Raw genomic sequence first — 20,241 nt, forward strand, 5'->3', positions numbered from 1 at the left:
CTCGTTACTTTGAGAAATCCACAATATATTTAAAGCACAATAGTCCAATCCACACTTTTCAAAAGTTGTTCCCATTTGCGGGGTCAACCCAAAAGTCAAAAAGGAAAAAACCAAAATTCCCCTTCTTCAAACAATCAAATATTTGGGCGTACTGTGATGAAATCGCTTTGGATTTGATTTATTCATTCAATATGTGGTGGCAACCATTCAATCGGGGTTTTAATGTCAACTGATATATATACAAACATATTGATACAAAATATAGATACAAACTTCTATACGACAAAGACTACTGTGATAAATCTTTGGGTCTTTCCCAAAAGATGACGACCAAGAGACACAGCATTTGTAAAGTGTAGAGTGAGATCACAGCTACGATTTCCACAGAGTTATCCATGTAGGAAACTCACGACTAGTTGTGCGAGTAAGCGTTAAGTATTAGTACATGAATGCGATACTGGCCGCGGTTTTCTACAAAAATAATTATCATACATCACTCATTGTTACATGTAATATGCCACTTTCAAACGACGCCACCGTCTAACAGTACTTTCAGTACTTTGATTTTGAAAGCATTGATCAGAAATTCACTTAACTTTTTAAGTATTGTTTTGTCTTCATTCGACATTAACCAGATAAATTTGTCTTTCTTTGTTAAAAGTATTAAGTTTTATACCAATAAGACACAGGAAAAAGTTTGTTTTTTTATTCATGAAAAATATTTTCAAATTTAAAATACTTTTTAGAAAGAAATTTTCATCCCTTGGATCAAAATACTGTATCAAAAATATATAGTTGTCTAAATGATGCTTACGACGAGCTCACTTTTGATCTCAGTCTCACTTTTCCACAATATGCATGTACATGTACTTCTTTTGTAAAAGGTTGACTTTGGTCCAGAGTGAGATCATCTAAGATTTATGACCCCAGGCCTAGTTGTGGACATATCAGTATATGGAATTACCCTGATATTCAAGTTGATAAGTTATATGGTAAAGCTGCTGTAAACATAATCATTTGAATCCTTTTCTGTCAGAGCGAGAGAGAGACTACACAATGATTTGTCATGACTTTATTATTACAGAAACTTCAGGAAACAATGTGACTGTATCACAAGATACCACGCCAACGTCTAGCCTGTTCTCGGGGCCGGGGTGGTTCCAATCCAAACGGAAGTCTCTGTATTTCACCAACAGTCTCCAAAATGCCCAAATACTCCTCTCCTTGAATTTATTTAAAGCAGTCGAATCGGTCACTTCATTTAATTCAGTACTTAACGATTTATCCACAACCTACAAGAAACATGAAGGGGCGTCATACATGTATAACACATGTGTATGCATTATTGCTGTTCTTGTACCGAATTAATAGATTGTATCCCAAAGGAATTGAAATTGAAAAAAACAACATTTTTTAATTCGGAAAAAGGAACGTTTAATCACTTTTTTGGTGGTAGAATGGGGGGGGGGGGTATGTTATTGGATGGTGTGTGTGTATGGTACAACATAATGAATTATTGTTTACCATGGTCATATTTTGTTATACGTAAATGGTGGATGTTTTTATCTTTATTAATTAACAATATTTATTTAAAACATGAGAACCTTTTCTGCTGTTCTATTTCAAGAAAACGTGTTTAAAAGGCATCTATCACAAGATTCAATTTTTCAAATGACAAAAAATACGCATGCCCAATTCTATAATGTATTCTGAAAATCTGAATTTTGTAATTTTGAGTCCATGATAAATTTTGACTTCTACCCAACCTGGTGTTAAAAATATCTCTTGGGAAAATATGGGTTGACAATCTATTAAATCGATGACCAAACAAATGCAAAATTATAGATACTGGTTGGCAAGGCCCATTTCATGTCAATTAATTCAAGATGGTTTTAAACTCATATCATGAGATTAGACTAAGATGGAATTTTACAAAGAAGCGTTATGCATTTGCAAATAAGAATGTTTAATGTTAAGTGATAAATAATTAAAACAAAACTTCGGCATAGGAAAAAAAACCAAACCTCGTATAAACTAGAGAGAACTTGTGCAGAATGATCTTCTATGACTCCAAAGGTCAATTCAACCAACCGTGAGGGTCCCGAACACTTAAAGAAAAAAATTGTACATAGTTAACAAAAATTCTTGGCGATTGATTGGAAATATTGGAGATATTCTGAAATAAATTTCAACATTCTATGTGGCAAAACGTTGCTTTAAGCGGTTTTTAATTTCTTTTATATCTGATAGCTCTCTCTCTCTCTCTCTCTCTCTCTCTCTCTCTCTCTCTCTCTCTCTCTCTCTCTCTCTAACGTAACACGAATTTAATTCATCCCCTTATATACAGAAAGTACATCTGTACCTACCGTTTGCTGTAAACATGGTACTGCTGCATGGTCACGTTCCCGATGAAGTACTTTACTAACAAACTTCTTACACTCATCAAAAGTGACCTGAAACAAAGGCAATACACTTGTATTTTTTTCAAAAAAATAAATAAATTCAACTCTCTCTCTCTCTCTCTCTCTCTCTCTCTCTCTCTCTCTCTCTCTCTCTCTCTCTCTCTCTCTCTCAGAGCGGAGAATGTATTCAAAACTTCAGTACATGTAATAGTAAATACCTTCAAAATACGTCCTAGAACATGTACAATCTGCCCATCATCACTGCCACTGAGTCGTAGAGTGTTCCTGGCTTCCTCCCACTGATGAATGAACAGCTTGGACATACACCACATGATTTCAGCGTATTTGTTTTCTTCAGGACAGATATTTGTCATTTTATTCCATTTATGTTCTAGAGCCTTTAATCTAGATACAAACGATGCGTAACATGGAACATGGAAATTAGAATATATGTTAATGTACATACACGTATATAGCTAAATCAATATACCTATAGATAACTACTTAATTTATTAATAATACTCACTGTTCTTCAAGGTCTTTTACATGAAACTGTAATCTTCGATTCTCTCTACATTTTTCTGTATACTCCCCTTCTAATCTGAATTGGAAAATATATAATAGTGTGAAGATTGACAACAAAGGTATGCACGATTGAAAATGACATTTGCTGTTTATTCATCAAAATTTGAAGGAAGAAGACACAGGCAATTGATCTTAAAACATTTATCCAATAGATAGATAATTTCCGTGCTATGATTAAAAGGTTCGTCACTTTCAATATCTGGGACTTTTTAAACGGGCTCATCTGCTCCTATTTTCTGTCAGTAATTCGTGAAAAAATTATTTACAGATATCTTCCTTTGCCATATAATACTTTTATGTTTACACATTTTTGTACATGCGCCATCCGTTTAATTTGATGATAAACATTTCTTTTTATGAAACTGCTTGGTCTGATTTTATATCAAATTTTGAGAACGCTTTTTAACGATGGTAAGCTTTGACTGTGCATACTAAAAGATTTTCCAGTAGTTTCCCCAGTCAATTTAATCATATTTTAATGAAAAAAATGATGTACAAAATCTAATAACAAAACAAGAGGTACCGCGATATTTCGCCTCATATCAAAATTCGCCCCCCCCCCCCAAAAAAAAAAAAATAAAAATATGTACATTTTGTTCACTAATATTTATAAAATTTGCTTTGTTTACAGTCGATGCATAATTCGGGGGACGAATCCAAACGGTTCCCTTTTCTAAACATTCACATGATAAGTTTTTTTTTTCTCTTTTCTTCTTTTTTTTTTGCATGCCAATAACAAAATTTTTTAATTTACTTTGAATATTTCTAACTTTGAAAGGAGACCGTTTCTGCTGGTGTTAGTAGGCGAAAGTCCATAATTTTCCAAGATAATCGGTTTGTATGGGAAATTATCTGAAACTGTAAGAGCGAAAAATTCGGACCATGCAGCTTTAAAAATCACGTTTTAAATTCAGTCTACTGCTTCTCGAATCAATAAATCTTTAAAAAATGGTGATCGAAAGTTTATGAAAATATGTATTAATGACAATTTCATCTCTTCTTATGTAAAAGAAAATCACCTATTGTAATGGCATTCTGGTAGCAGGATGGTGATCTAAAATAACGTCTCATAAAAGTAAGAACTGAGTCCTTAATTCCCGGCGTCCATTTTCAAGGTTTATGATAAAAGACACAGTAGACGTAGACTGAATATTTACCTCAGTCGGTCAGCCTCTGTAAGGTTGTGTTTGGTGTTGGAGTTTATGAGAGCCAATTTGTGGATATGAACTTCTCGCTCTAACTCCAATATTCTTTTATTCAATCTAAAATAACGAATATTCTTTTACACAAATGCAAATCTATTTGACAATTATTTCTATAAATTAAATCCACATACACATATTCAATCAAGCCAAAATTAAAGAAAACTCTACCCTGTCCCTGTTTTTCTGCATCACATTTCACAATTTTTTTTCTCAAAAATTACATATGCATACACTACCTATTTGAATAAAAAAAAAATAAGATAATTTGATTTCACAGACACCATCCTGTTTTAAAACACCTGACAGACAAAACACATGTCATAAAAAGGGATATCTAGAAGTAAATGATTAATAATTTCTGCACAGACATTTTTATGAGTTTTTGGGGTTGTGCAGATTTTCACTGGGACAGAGTCTTTGCTTTAAAAGTGTGAAACTGTTCGCCTCAAACCTTTCTTCCCGGATTTTGTTCTCTTCCGTTAGTCTAAGTATTTCTTCCGTTTTGAGAACTTGTGCGTTTTCCAGATAATCAATTTTCTGTTTCAAACTGTCTATTTCTCCATGTAATCTATATACGAAAAACTAATGCTAATCAACAAAAATTAAATAAATTGTGTTGCATTGCCTTTAGACTGTTGTTGATATTATCACTGACGTCATTTATCGTCGTCGTATTTGCTGTCAGCGTCATATCTCAAACCAATTCATAATGTATGGGATAATACATTTAAAGTTTAAAATCAAACATTTCTAAACTTAAACTTTATTTATAACCATCTATATTTTTATAGTTCAATTTAGAAATCTTTAATTTTAAACTTAAGAAATCTTTGATTTTAATCTTTTAATGTAACACATGATATATATTATACATAATGAATCAATCTATAGTATTCTTTGTTAAACTTACAAATTAAGAAACTACTCAATCATATTACTAAATCATCGATCACTGCCATTATAAAATTAATATTTATTCTCAAAAAACAAAATCTGTTAATGGTACCGGTATCACTATTGAAGAACACCTGTACCTGTATTGACAGGTTTCTGACGTCTGCTGCTCCTTTCTCAGCCTCTCAATGGTCTTCTCATTTCTTTCATCTGATTCCTGCAAACTCTTGATCCGGAGTCTGTAATCTTGACAGTCATCCTCTAGACGTTTATTATCAAATTCAAATTTCTTTATCACTTCAAACAAAGAAGCGTTTATTGTTTGCTCTTCGTTTAACGAAGTGACTGATTGGCTTATGCTGGGTGGTCTATAAATAGCCTCATTGTAACCGTTAGTCTGAGAGAAAAAAATACTCAATTGCAAAGATTATAAAAGAAAAGTGGAAGAAATGAAATCAATAAATTGAGATTAAAAAGAAAGCGTAAAAATTAAAAACAACTGTATATTACATTTGTTATGTACCGAGATTGAATTCTTTTATTTAATTGTTATACCTATAAAAACATGTAATTACTTCATATTTGAACTTTTTCATGATAAATTTTTAATACGTTCATATCACTGACAATATTAATAAAAAAGATACAATAAAAATGACGTTATACAAAGAAGATTGGGGAATAAGATGGCGCAACTGCCCATTTTGTTTAGTCGTAAAATACACCTTCAAATTTAACATTTTTTGAATTAAATATTTTTGATATGTTATAATACAAGTTTACAAAAGGGTAATTTGCAACTATAAAAGAAATGGCCGAGAGAGGACACAACTGGAACACCATCCACCAACTAGCAAAGGACAGAGAGAAGTGGAGAAGAATTGTCTGTGGCCTATGCTCCACAAGGGAGTGAGAAAGGCTTAAGTCAAATAAGTCAATTTGCAACTATATTCAGTTTGAAATATTTCAAAAAAAGATAAAAAAAAAAATAAATCGTTAAGTTTTGGTGGTATCGAACCCATAACATAAACATAGGTAATCATAGATTACTAAGCTCACCGAGACGGAGCATCACCATTATGAGACATCACCTTCATAAGACCACCTTTATCATTTTATATGAAAATCATAATTTATGATCTTGGATATTCATGGATTCTGTTTTGACAAAATATCGTATATCATCTGATAAAATTTTTTTATGATAATCATATGTTCATATGTTAATCAATACAATGATATAAAATTAAATATTGTATCATGTCATATTTATAATATATATCATATAAAACAATAAAATACCGTAATAAACAATAATGAGATATGATATTGTAATGTATGATATGACATTGTATTGTGTTATACCTTATTGTATTTTATCACATAATACAATATCATAAAATATAATACAATATAGTATTATATTACAATATCATATTACATAATACATCATAACATTGAAACATATTATATTGTATAATATAGTATGATATTGTATTGAATGACACTGAAACATATTTGATACATTATATGATATTATATCATATAATACAATATAATTTGATTCCAACATTGTATCTTATCAAATGATACAATATCATGTGATAAAGCAAAATATTATAAAATACATTATTATATTATACATATTGTATCATATGACACAATAATATATATTACAATATCATATAATACAATTTCATGTGATAAGATAATATATCATATAAACCAATATCATATCATACAATATCGTATGATACAATATTATATAATATTACAATATCATATAATACAATTTCATGTGATATAATTCTATATTACTGAAACCAATATCATATTATACAATATTGTATGATACAATATTATAGAATATACAATATTGTATCATAGGATACAATATAATATTTTGCAATATCTTATGTAATTGTATCATGTGATAAAATAACAAATTAAAAATACAATATAATATTATACAATATTGTATCATAATATACAATACTATACATAACAGTATCATGATACAATATCATATCATAAAATATCCAAAAAATTGATACAATATCATATCGTATTGTATAACTTTTAATAATATAACATATGATATCCTATTGTATCATATCAAACAATATTGTTTCATATCATACAATACTATATCATAGGAATCATGTTATATCATTTATCAACAAACACATCTATCTATCGAGCTGGTTTGAGTGAGGTAGGAGATTTCTTTAGCATCCTTGATAATGGAGATCAGGCTCTGCATATAAAGCAACCTCTGCATTTAATTTAAAATAAAGTTAAATCAACTATGCAAGCTATCATCTATAAAACATGTGACCTGTTCCAAAAAACTAAACCTCATCCAGCATCCGAAACCTATGGCTCAGATTCAGCATTCAAGCCCATCAGGTGCATTGGTATCATAACACGCATCATCCATGCAAGTTTGGTGAAGTTTGGACCAGTAATAACTAAGATATCATCATCAGAGGGCACTAGCAATTAAAACCTTAACTTCCTCCAGCATCCGCAACCTATGGCTCAGATTCAGCATCCATGCCTGTCAGGTGCATCTGTATCATAAGACACACCATCCATTCAAGTTTGGTGAAGTTAGGACCTGTAATAACTAAGATTTATTTTTTAGCATCCTTGATAATGGAGATCAAGCTCTGCATCTGAAGCTACCTCTGCGATTCATTCATATTACAGTTAAATCAACTATGCAAGTTTGATATAGTACTATCATCTATTAAACATGTGACCTGTTCCTAAAAACTTAACTTTATCCAGCATCCGAAACCAGACTCAGCATTCAAGCCTGTCAGGTGCATCAGTATCATAAGACACACCATCCATGGAAGTCTGGTGAAGTAAGGACAAGTAATAACTAAGATTTCATCATCAGAGGGCACCTGTTTCAAAAACTTTATTTAACCAGCTCTCAAAACCTTAACCTCCTCCAGCATCCGAAACCTATTGCTCAGATTCAGCATTCAAGCTTGTCAGGTGCATCAGTATCATAAGACGCACCATCCATACAAGTTTGGTGAAGTAAGGACCAGTAGTAACTAAGATATAATCATCAGAGGGCACCTGCAACAAAAACTTTAACCAGCTCTAAAAACCTTAACCTCTTCCAGCATCCGAAACCTATTGCTCAGATTCAGCATTCAAGCTTGTCAGGTGCATCAGTATCATAAGACGCATCATCCATACAAGTTTGGTGAAGTTAGGACCAGTAGTAACTTAGATATTGCTATCAATGGGCACCCACAACAAAAACTTTAACCTGCTCCAAAAACCTTAACCTCCTCCAGCATCCGAAACCTATAGCTCAGATTCAGCACTCAAGCCTGTCTGGTGCATCAGTATCATAAGGCACACCATCCATGCAAGTTTGGTGATGTACGGACCAGCAGTAACTAAGATATTGCTATCAAAGGGCACCTGCAACAAAAACTTTAACCTGGTCCAACAACCTTAACCTCCTCCAGCATCTGAAATTTAGGACCCAAATTCAGCATCCAAGTCTTTCAAGTCCATAAGTAGGTCCAGATGCATCACCCATGCAAGTTTGGTGAAGATAGGACAAGTAATAGCTTAGATACAGGACCTGCAACAAAAACTTTAACCAGGTCCGGACGCCGACGCCGACGCCACCGCCGACGCCGACGCCGAGGGTATAGCATAAGCTCTCCTTGACTTCGTCTCGGTGAGCTAAAAACCCAAATTCTATAAAGTAACATAATGTGTGGTGCTCTAACCACTGAGCCATTTCATTCACAACAATGTGCGTTGTTTAAATGCTATATGAGACGTTGGCCACGAATTTACGGACTTGCATTTTTTTCTAAAACGTTCAATTGCTGGGCTACAAAATGACATTTTTAAAGTATAGTGGGTCATCTCTCCACATTTTTGTTGAATAAAATCTGTTTAAATTCCATTAAACTGCATTTAGACTATGACAAAAATATGGAGCTCAGACCCACCGTATAAAAGAAAATGCATTGAAGTTATAAAAATGACACTATTTGGAGGTTTTATGACACGCGTACGCAAGTTTAAATCAACCTATTGCAAGTATTTAAAATATCTAAGGGTTACAAACCGATGTTACGTTAAATATACATTTTTTTAATTATTATTTTCAAAAGTGTCAGATTTAATGATATTTTAATTTTGCAGTATCTAATCATTCCTCACATGGACATTTTACACGCTTTATTCACCCATCTTCTTTAGTTTTCGGTTAACGTTAAATGTTACCTCTAAATAATGTTTGAAATGTTTCTCGACCGTTTTAATGTTTGCCAAAATCTGATTTTCAAGTTGAGATATGTCCAACTTTCGACCTGCTTTTCCATGCCCACTTCTTTCATTCTCAAGACTCTGTAGTCGTTTAATGGTCAGTCTCAAAATGGCCAAGTCTTCCGTTTCATCTCTAGGCATACTTCATTTCATAAAACACAAAGAAATTTATAAGTAAACTTTTTAAAAACTTAAAAATTTTGGGTTTTGCGGGTTTCTTTTCTATTGTAAATTAAAATTTACAACTCGTTCCTATAACCTAATGCATAATTACAAGAACGGCCCATCATACTTTTGTAAATTTACGCTTCGATAGCTAGAAATTGTATTTGATTTTAAAGTCTGTTTGCAGACAAAAATATTATTGTACAAGAATGATTAAGTTGCAAAAAGCGCTTACCTTCGTTTTGAAGCACAAGACATCTCAAACGACTGCAAACACTATTCTTACGTTACAGAATACCTGTTTCCTATTGTCTTCCGATGGGGAAATTAGAGTTATCCTTCTTGTATAGGGAGAATACATTATTTTTAAAAATGTGGGGTACCAAAAGGGTATTGAGAGTATAAATGTATTAAAATGGTGTAATGGTTTGTTTTATTGATTCAGCAAGCCAACTTTTAATCCTCTGCAAAATTTTCCAAAATCAGAACACATATTTATGAACTCAGCCGTTTACTTTAATAAAAAATATGAACCTATACATGTATACGGAGAACTTTGATCTCGACTACTTTTTAATGATACACGTATTTCAGCAACGACTATATCGGTTCATTTAATACTTTATTTGTAAATACGCATATTTTAAAAGCGAGTTTTATGTATAGCAAATTAGTTTCGAGTATCATATTTTCCTTATGAAACGAATTTTAATCTTTGGGTTATATTTTAACTAACCTTCAAACGACTTGAAAATCCACACATTAGTTTCGATTGGTCGGATGATAAAAAGGTGATAAATACATACAAGTAAGAAATTGTTTATTTCAGCGACACTGTGATTCATCATGAGTATTTCATACGTGGTCAGGATAAAGTGATTAAATTGCATCCGACTCATTGTCCCTACAACTATTTTCTTATAAACAATTTAAAACGAGTACGGGAAAACTGTGTGTTGATTTTTTCCTTAATTGCTCTGTAATATTCATCGATGACGTTTTTAAATCGCAGTATGCAAGTGAATGCATCGATTAAAAATTAAACAAAGCAAGTCGTACATGTATGGTATACGTTTTATTCAATGCCCACGGTTTCATCCCCCATCAGTCAACAATGAAGTTCAATCATTTTTCAAAGATTCTAAACCTAACCTCTTTTGAAACTACAACATCCTCAAATATAATGCACACTGACAGACACATTGAAGTCGGCAACAGTTTTCAACAACAGACACAATATGCATATTTGAATCTAGGCTTCAGCATATGCATATAATCACGTTAATAATTACCAAACATCTAGCAAGTTTGATTGATAAATAATTTAAAATTTTATCTAGGGACACACAACAACACATCACCTAAGATGTATAACAAATAAAAACACTTATTGTTTTCATAGTAGTTTTGAACACATGCAAGTTCAGATCTTAAAATAAAAACAAGTATATAGGTTAAAACGATTCAGTACAATTCCAATTTATCCGGCTCCAAAAATGAGACTGCATACATACAGGTACAACGTTTACAATATGAATGTCCAAGGATGAAGAATCATTCCATTTCCGCCATGATGTGGTCCTTACAATATCACTAACCATTCCTGTAATACAAGTAATAATGGTGCCTCATACTTCGCTTTCATTGCTAATGGTTTTATTGTGTCCCTGTGCGACTCCTTTACAGAGCAAGGGCCCGTTCTTGTGGAGATACAACACCGGCCAGACCAGATACTCAACAGTGTTACCAGTTTTGGTGTAGGATTTCAGTAGGTCTTTATCAAAGTTTGACACTCCGTTTGTGAGGTCCCATTCCATGAATATAGGGGGGTCCTGAATGACCATTAACCAACAACACTGGACACACGTGTCTATGTACTCACTGCACGCAGTTAATTGGTCAACATTTAATAAGTCTTTTGATAGATCCTCCTTAATTCTCTGAAAACGTAAACATAGTCATTAAACTTTTAACTCTAAAAAAAATTTAATATTATTTTTCAAATGATAGTGTATTCGTATATTAGCCTTAACATTTTCCTCACTGTTAATTTTTTGACATATTAAAGATATGGAGACGATTCGGAAAAACAAAATCAATCTTAACCTCTTTTAGAATTTTGACAGTTCTGTCAGATAACTGTTTTCTGCTGCTTCGGACTGATTGTAGAACTTCATGGAAAACTTCCATCGATTCCTTAAAGGTAATTACAAAAACCAACAATATTAGCGTATATGTATGGCAATGATAACCTCAAAGTATTAGCAGCCAATGTCGGTGATATGAAAACCTGATACATTACCTCGCTCGTAGAATTGCCTGATTTTGTAGTAGGTGTAAATAATGGGTTGAACAGAAGAGCTTCAATCTGTGCACACTGCCCTTTCTCATAAGACTCACATTTTTTATAGATTGTCTGAAATACATTACACAATAATATTTACTATTTTTTATTCAACACATACCGGTAACTCGCAAGCAGTTTTCTATGGTTATGTCAACAGTCCAGCTTATTATTACGGGAATATAATACACAGAGAATTTCAACGATATAATATTTGCTACTATTCATGCACGTAGCATCAAAGGGGGGGGGGGGGGCTTGTCAAGAATTTTTGGATGAGGCTGCCCCTCCTCCCTCCTCCCCCTCCACCCCCACTTAAAAAACGATGCTACGTGCCTGCTATTTATCCTGCTTTTTATAAATACAACAATGGTCTAGTAAACGAATCCAGTCGCTGATTTCTTACCGTGATGATATCTAAAAGAATTTTTATCCCTTTTTCTTCCTCTATTCCTAGCCCTTCTAATTTATCAACTGCAATATTCCACTGGTTGTCGTAGATTTCATTAAATCTTTCGGCAATTTTCAGTGATCGGTTGGGGTCGCTTAAGTCCATCACTAAAGCACTGCTAGACTCATGATTCTGAGATGGTTTTTCTTTATATCTACAATATTTTATATCAAAGGTTAAATAAATAAACTTTATATTACATTATTTTCATCTAAATGAACCAAATCCAAATAGACCAACGCAAGTGAATAAACGAAAGTCAATTTTTCCCAGTTTTATCCATACTTGTCCAATGCATTTTCTTTTGCCTTGCGTTCCTCTTGAAGGCTTTTCTGTAGTCTTTGGATTTCATTTTTCCTCTGGTTCCTTTATTGAGAACAGAGATGGCGTAAAAATAAAAATATGGCACCAATACCCTTAGTTTTTAAAGAATATATTACCAATACAGTCATTATCATAGGGACCTTGCTTATAGTCATTACTTACTCGGCATGTTCTTTCTCCTGCAGCTGTTTTTCAAGTTTTCGGTTTTCTTTCTCATAGTTTTCTATTTTCTGAAGTAATCTGAATGATAGAAATCGCTTATCAGTCTTCTATATGATGCAGAGGGCGATTTCAATATTCTACGCTGCTCAATATACACATATTGCATTTGTTCTGATTAATTATGGGGTAGCAAAAGTTAGTTGACAGAGCGGCTTAATAGGTATGACTTATATAAGTACCTCTTTTCTTTATTGGCAAAATCTTGTTGAGTTTTCTTTTCATCCTCCACAGAACTCAGAGATGATATTGAATGTTCTTCTTCACTATTATAAACAAGCATCAAAATCATAGAATTGTATTTCCATATATATCTATGCAAACAGTTTTTGATATGAGAGTTCTATACTCGAGATTATAAAAAAAAATTAAAATTGCCCTAATCTCGAATGTCAAAAAATTTAACTTTACCCCAAATTCTGCTCAGTTTCACCATCCTCGGTTTTGCTAGCATTATATCCACAATGCATTTCTCTCAAAGCACCAGCGCTACGTTTTGACAACCTAAAAAAAATACAGTCATGGCATTACTTTTTCATAATTTAGATAAACAATATACAAAAGTTCATGAAATCATGCCGCTAATGACCGAACACTTACTCTTTATTATCAAAAATCGTATCCTCTAGTTGTTTTTCCAGTTCTGACTTTTCCTGTTTGAGTTTTTCGACTTCCCTGGTTAATTTCTCTGTTTTATCCTTCAGATCGTGAATTATATACTTTGACGTATCAGGAGTCCCGTTTTCATCTTTCTTAGGTAGACGACCTCGAGAGTATCGTCTGTGTTCATGTTCCGGTGCTGGGCCTTGGTCCGAGTCAGATTGACGCTTAAGTCGGATTTCACTACGTAGAGTTTCTATTTCACGTTTTAAACGCTGGATTTCAAAATCTCTATCTTGAAGACGTTTGTCATTGTAGTTGCTCCTTCTGAGGTCCCTGATGTCGTCTTTGAGCTTTGCAATTTCGTTTTCATAGCCGTCTGTCATTTCCTTCTGCACTGTGGCCACCCCGATCCGCTAGAAAAAAAAACAAAGAACATTTATTTGTTAAAAGTGTAAATGTGCAAAAACATGTCGAAACAAAGAGACCAATATCTTCTTCAATGGAAAAATCATCAAGTACTGTATATGGGGATTAAAACAACAGGCTCAAGGATCATTAAACTGTCTAAGACTCAACATCAAAATTTGTACACAGTTTAATGGTTTTATCATTGCATGTTAGCAACATTTTAAATGTAATTAAGGAGTGTTACCCTTTCTTGTTGCAATGCAAGCATTCAAGTGTCAATCTATGTTTTTAATAAATATTTAATGAAGTAATGAAATTTTGACCTTAGTCTAAGATATTTCATGATCCTGGGGCCAGATATTTATTCTGTTAGTCTTTATTGCTTACTCTTCAAATCAATTCGCAATCTTCATTTTCTTTTTAAACAATATCAATTTATACATGTATATTGATTAAATTTTGTGAAAAATCAAAAATCGTTTATATCAAACAAAACTATTGTTAAACATCTCTAAATTTAGCCTTATGGATCACTTAATGGACGACACAATTGAACTATTCTATAGAGCTAGACGTCGTGGACAAACACTTGTCTGCCTCTTGCAGATGTGTACCGTTGCTATCATGCTGGCATAGGTATACACGTGCTCTACGTGCTCCCGGAAGTCGTGGTCCAGCTTTGGCCGTTTGGTCGTCTGCTCCCAATCACGGTGCAGTTTTTTCAATGCACTGATTTCCTCCTTCAGGCGTTTCATGATTTTGTGAAGATCTTCATGTTCGTAACCCGCGGGCCTACATAAACACAAACGTAATTGATTTTTCCGTCATAGACACCACTAAAGCAATTGGCTTTATATTACCCTCTACTATCAATATTCTGAATATACATTTATGCACGTGGTACTTTAGTAAAATATAATACGACAACTTGTCTTTAATTAAAAATAAACTGTGGATCACAAGACCTATCCATTACATTATTCGTATGTGCACATACAATCATACCGGTGTATTGTTGTTGAATACTCAATATGTATGAAAACATTTACAACGTGCACAGCTTGGTTTATCGCGGCTTCATTGATCCGATTAACTCTGTTCTAAACTCTTAGACCGATAACACAAAGAACTTACTTGGTTATTTCTTCAAATCTCCCAGCAGATTTTTTCTTGTTTCTTTTTGACAATCTGACACTCATGCGGCGAAAGAAATTAGGTTTGTCTTCTTTTTCCTCTACCTCCTCCATTTTTTGTATTAAATACCCGGATTCAAAAAATAACAACAAACTAAATCAATAAAATCATGCCGTGCATAACCAGTGTAACCTATCCAGGTACGCACACCGTGTTGGCTTCCTATCTTTCGGGAGCCCTTGCACAGAGTCGTAAACACACCTTTGTCGACGAAGAATAAACGCGTAATTGGGTCTATCGATAATATTGCACAACAAAGATCAGGTAGTTATCTTTAGGGACACACATCTGGCACTGGTCGCGCATTCAGTCATGACGTTTTACCTGTGTTTACCTTTGTACGGTAGCGCAGTTGGGGAAATAAATAGGCGGACAATCTTTTCATTATTCATGAGAAACTTTTTCAGCTCCATAATTGTTTCCCAAATGAACAGAAGAAAGATTTTTACAATTGATTTATATATGTATCTAAATTATCGAACAACACAACCAAAAATCGCAATCCGACTCGTGTACCATCTTTAATGATGTAGGCGTCCCCATCGAATACTAGAAAGTAAAAGAAAAAACAGTCTACTTCTTCTACTCTATACAACCAACATTGCCCGCGACTCCCATTTTTTGGTCTGTTATGGCTCGACTAGAATTAGTCAATCTATGATCTATGCATTTAAACACTTAAATAAACAGAGAAAACCATCATTTTGATTTTTTTCTGTGAACTGCTTAAGAAATATGCAAACATCGTTTGAAATAAGCGTATCCGATTAAAATAGAGGGCAAAAGCTGGTGAAGGTCTCGAGGGGTGTAACTGACGTTACTAAGTTACACTAAAAAATGTCTAATGTCTCAAATAGGTTCTGCCAGCAAGTCACGTGTCATAACTTCTCGTTGGTGTCCCTGGTGATGCTTAGGTACATAAAGCTGAGTGACAGTAGCAAAAGGCGAGTCTCCAGCGCCTTTCTATAACTGGAAATCGTTACTAGGGGAAGGGAGACCCCAATAGAAGACCACCGGTCCTCCGGATTCTGGGAGCTTTGCTCAGGGGTAGCAACTCTTCCATGCAAAAAAGGTGCTACAATTACGCAAAGAATACCAAAATGGCGACGAGTTGCAAATTTTTCATTTCATAGTATAGGAGTAGGAATATTTACTAGATTATTTAATTATTTCATAATTGCTGATTAAAATTTGCGAGCGGCTATAATTTTGGTAACATTATTTATTATTTTCACAAAGCAAAGAATGATAAAGTCATAACTTGCACATATCTTTTTGTTGTACATATTCAATGGGGTGTATCAAAATCAAAAGTAAAAAAAAATGACAAAAACAGACGGTTTTGTGAACGGAGTAAATATGTTTAAAACAGCAGACATATAACATTTTTATTATAATTAAGTTTCTCTGTAACACGCTAGCATTTTTCGCAAAATAAGTTTTCAGGTGCAAGACAACAGTCATTTTACTTGACTCGTGTGAGTTTGATAAATAAAATAATAATATTGTTAAAAAATAATCAATTATCTATTATGTACGTATACACAGCAAACATATATTCCATCATTTTGATTTCCGAATTTACTTAAGAAACTCCGTAACCCAAGAAAGTTTTGATGGCAGATATGCATTCAACATTTAGGAAGCTTTCTTCAGGGGTTGTGCAACTCCTTTTGATAACAAAGCACCGCCATTTTCGATCAAAACTGCAGGCCAAACAATAAAGTCTAACTTCTCTCCTTGCTGGGTGTATTCTGAAAACAAATTACGATCCAACTCTGACCCAGGGCTGCCATTGCAAACAATGTGCATAGGTGGTGATTGAACAGCCATGCACCACGTGACCTTTGCACACCCCTCAGCAAACTCCTTAACACTTGAAGGTAGCGGATGCTCGAAATTTTCGTCGATGTCCAGAACACTGCAAAATTTCTATTAAAAAGAACAAAATCATTAAGCAACTTGACATTGTAGTATGTCAATTAATTGAAGATTTAATATTAAGTAATATTATTAGGGGAAAACCCTCTGTTTATAAATTTATACAATTATTAACTGTCCAGAATTACAAAAAATTGTGTAATCTTGGGAAATATCTCCACTTAGCTTTTAGTAATCGCAATGATATTCCGTACTTTGTTTCCTGCTATACTATTGTGTCTTTATTATATACCTTACATTGTCTATACCTAATGTAAATCATATATGTACGTATATTTACTCATGTTCTTGCATAATGCAATAAGATGTATATCTCGAGCAAATACAAAATAATAAAAAAAAATATGGTACAAGAAAACTCACTTGAGCTATTCCGGATGCCATCACGTCAGCTGTTGATTTTTGCAGTTGCAGAATCAACCTTTTGCTCTCGTCGTTTAACTGCATATCAAATTGAATAAATATTTTGCATATTATATCATCTGGAATTTACACTGTACATATACGATCGTAGACATTTTATTGATGCATTGTTACCGAGACTTACCTCGCTTGATTGTAATCCATCACCGTATACAGCAGACACCAATCTGTCATTCATCTTCTTACTTTCATTTGAACAATACTCAAACGAAGACTGTTGATGACAAAAATTGACATATCAGCGAGCTTATTACATGTATATTTGAATTATGGAATTTGACTTAAGTTTTAGGTTCCAGTAACTATACATGCCTGTACAATGTATAATAATGTAGAAATTGACTTCTTTTCTGCATCGGGGCTGTCATTCGGCAACACTTCCAGTGCTTCCATCCATTCATCGTTATACAGCTCTCGAAAGTTCTCGGCAATTTTGGTTGGCCTGTTCTGAGTGTTTAGGTCTGTAAATTGCACATTACCATCAGTCAGTCTTGATCCTGATATTTGGCTTAATCTAAAAATAAATACGAATTACATCTTAGATTACCATGATGATGACCCATTAGAATAAAGTTTAATACCTAAATTCAAAAATGATGCTACATTGTACAATGTACATGTATATGCTTTCTCAATGATTTTCATTTTCTTTATATACCATATTCGTTTTTCTTTTTAAAAAAATTGCGTTCATTTTGAACATGGATCTTTCTAAATGAACTTCTTTTCCATTTAATTTCAATAGATCTTTCAAACCTCGTCAACAACTCTTCTTTTTCTTGTATCACTTTTCTCAAATCTCCCTCAAGAGCAGCAATCTTCTCTTTTGATTTACTGTTTTCCTTTTTGACATCTTGAAGACATTTCTCTAAATTCTTCAACTCATTCCCTTGATTCTGGCTCACTGTCGTCTGCTTTGAGGCAGTCTCTTTCAAATCATTGTCATCCATTGATGAATTATGAGAACTCATTGTCACGCGTCTTCCAGTAAGCCTGTATATTTCGTCCTATAAAGAAAGGTAAAAAAAAATTATAATAAAATAATCATAATAATTTAATACAATGTTCGTGTATTTGATTTTTTTTTCCATATTTGAGATACTTGACTTAAATACTGTTTAACACATGTACGATAATGCATATCAAAAACAGACGCCGATACTACCGGTATTAACGAATTCAAAACTAATATTTAAAAGAAGGTGAACTAGATATATGAATACATTTATTTACCTTCCATCCACGGAGATGCTGATCTATGTCGTGACAGAGTCCTCTGATTCGTTTCATCTGGTCGTTCACAGAGATCTTCTTTCCGGGTTTCGGAATGTCTTTTGCAACGATTTTCCATTCCGTTATTGCACCTCGCATCTTTTTGCGAATCAGATCCTGGCGATTCACAATCTGTTCAAGCAACTGGAGTGAATTAGCAGACCCTGATCGGAGGATCCTCTGTGGCTCTGACCTAGGTTGGTACTTGAGATGATTAGCAAATTCGGGTGAACGACGAGAAAATACATTGTCAGTAAACCGTCCGCTGAAATCACTGACGTCAGAACTGTGGTAAGAAAGCTGCGTGCGTTGACGGTGCGCTTGTGATGATGAATTGGTTATGGTGTTCCAGGGAGAGGCTGCGGAATATACGACAGGTCGTACACCAAGCTGAGGGGAGGGTATAGGCACGTGGAACGGTGCATTTTTCTTCCTACGGTTAGCCATGTCAACTGCAACAAATGAAGAAAAAAAAGGATTCAGCATTTGATTTGCTTCTTAAAATAACAACGAAGCTGATGTGCTATATCTTTAATCAAATTAATACTTTATAAAATAAATGTAATGATACCAAAAAGTCAGGCAAGATGGAAATGATGTTCTTTCTACAAAAAAGTATGTTAAGCATTTGCGATGTAGATTAACATCATCTATTAACAATGTCAACAGACTAAATAACAAAAAAATAAATCTTTAAATGTTTATTATAATACACCTACGTTATGCAATGACATTTGATCAACATAATCTAATAACAATGTCAACAGACTCTATAACAATAAAAATAAATTCTTTAAATGTTTATTATGATACATATAAGTTATGCAATGACATTTGGCACGTTTTATAATTTTCACTTCAGAGTAAACTGCCACAAATTCTTACCTTTTAAGAGAGAAGTAAACTATTCCATAGACTTCAACTTTCGTTTTAGGTGTGACCCGTTATTTTTGGAAATAAAAAGAAGAAAACATTGCAAATTCTTTACTAATGTACCCACATTCCGTGTCTACGTGAATGAAATAGAGTACCCATTTAAAGGTACGAATCTTCCGACAAGCCACAATTGTTCACGCCAAGAGATCTTGAGATTACACGAAATAAACAGCCCATTATCGTCGATGAATTGGTCATACTGGATTTGACACAGTTTTGAAGACGAAGAGTCCGTATACTAAACATTTCTCAACGGGAAACCGGTTTTGGGTGATGATACATCTTAAATATTACATGTCTTTTGTGGATTTTTCTTTTTGTGACATAATCGCTGCGTCGTTCGAATACACATGTATATTGATAACCTATTGTTGTTCACATCTTCGTATTAGATGATATAGATTTGTTATTCTGTTTTTCTCTTAAATATTACACTTGCAAAGTATATTAAAATCAACGATAAGATTAAACTGAGGGGTGCGGTGTTTGTAATTGTTTTGTTGGGTAACTTCACTGCATGCAACAAGCCTGATTTCGAAATTCAAATGCATACTGTTAACA

The 20,241-nt window shown here is 33.6% G+C and overlaps 3 protein-coding genes across 4 annotated transcripts; all 3 read right to left on the minus strand.

The window, feature by feature from the left end:
- Positions 1 to 1,057: 1,057 nt before the first annotated feature.
- LOC105330298 (early endosome antigen 1) lies at positions 1,058 to 9,934 on the minus strand. Its single transcript, XM_011431911.4, has 10 exons — positions 9,801 to 9,934; positions 9,359 to 9,542; positions 5,227 to 5,483; positions 4,644 to 4,760; positions 4,145 to 4,249; positions 2,929 to 3,003; positions 2,621 to 2,807; positions 2,367 to 2,453; positions 2,025 to 2,108; positions 1,058 to 1,292 (listed from the first exon to the last, which is right to left on the minus strand). Exons 1-10 carry the CDS (start codon positions 9,821 to 9,823, stop codon positions 1,065 to 1,067), a joined length of 1,347 nt encoding a protein of 448 aa, XP_011430213.3. The 5' UTR covers positions 9,824 to 9,934; the 3' UTR covers positions 1,058 to 1,064.
- Positions 9,935 to 10,625: 691 nt separating this feature from the next.
- Positions 10,626 to 16,234, minus strand: LOC105330299 (golgin subfamily A member 6-like protein 7). Its single transcript, XM_011431912.4, has 11 exons — positions 15,049 to 16,234; positions 14,529 to 14,706; positions 13,504 to 13,919; positions 13,315 to 13,407; positions 13,086 to 13,169; positions 12,847 to 12,924; positions 12,646 to 12,726; positions 12,316 to 12,514; positions 11,868 to 11,981; positions 11,672 to 11,761; positions 10,626 to 11,505 (listed from the first exon to the last, which is right to left on the minus strand). The coding sequence occupies exons 1-11, from the start codon at positions 15,159 to 15,161 to the stop codon at positions 11,194 to 11,196; spliced, it is 1,758 nt and encodes a 585-aa protein (XP_011430214.3). The 5' UTR covers positions 15,162 to 16,234; the 3' UTR covers positions 10,626 to 11,193.
- A 248-nt stretch (positions 16,235 to 16,482) lies between these two features.
- Positions 16,483 to 20,142, minus strand: LOC105330294 (uncharacterized). Of its 2 annotated transcripts, XM_011431909.4 has the most exons (8): positions 19,630 to 20,142; positions 19,316 to 19,349; positions 18,706 to 19,196; positions 18,229 to 18,479; positions 17,785 to 17,986; positions 17,597 to 17,686; positions 17,413 to 17,490; positions 16,483 to 17,040 (listed from the first exon to the last, which is right to left on the minus strand). In XM_011431909.4, the coding sequence occupies exons 3-8, from the start codon at positions 19,189 to 19,191 to the stop codon at positions 16,747 to 16,749; spliced, it is 1,401 nt and encodes a 466-aa protein (XP_011430211.3). In that variant the 5' UTR covers positions 19,192 to 19,196; positions 19,316 to 19,349; positions 19,630 to 20,142; the 3' UTR covers positions 16,483 to 16,746. The 2 variants fall into 2 exon arrangements, with proteins under 2 accessions (XP_011430211.3, XP_011430210.3); XM_011431908.4 differs by lacking the exon at positions 19,316 to 19,349 and having other exon boundaries at positions 19,630 to 20,081.
- Positions 20,143 to 20,241: the final 99 nt, after the last annotated feature.

The sequence above is a fragment of the Magallana gigas genome, chromosome 2 (assembly GCF_963853765.1).
Source record: "Magallana gigas chromosome 2, xbMagGiga1.1, whole genome shotgun sequence".
Taxonomy (NCBI): Eukaryota; Metazoa; Mollusca; class Bivalvia; order Ostreida; family Ostreidae; genus Magallana; species Magallana gigas.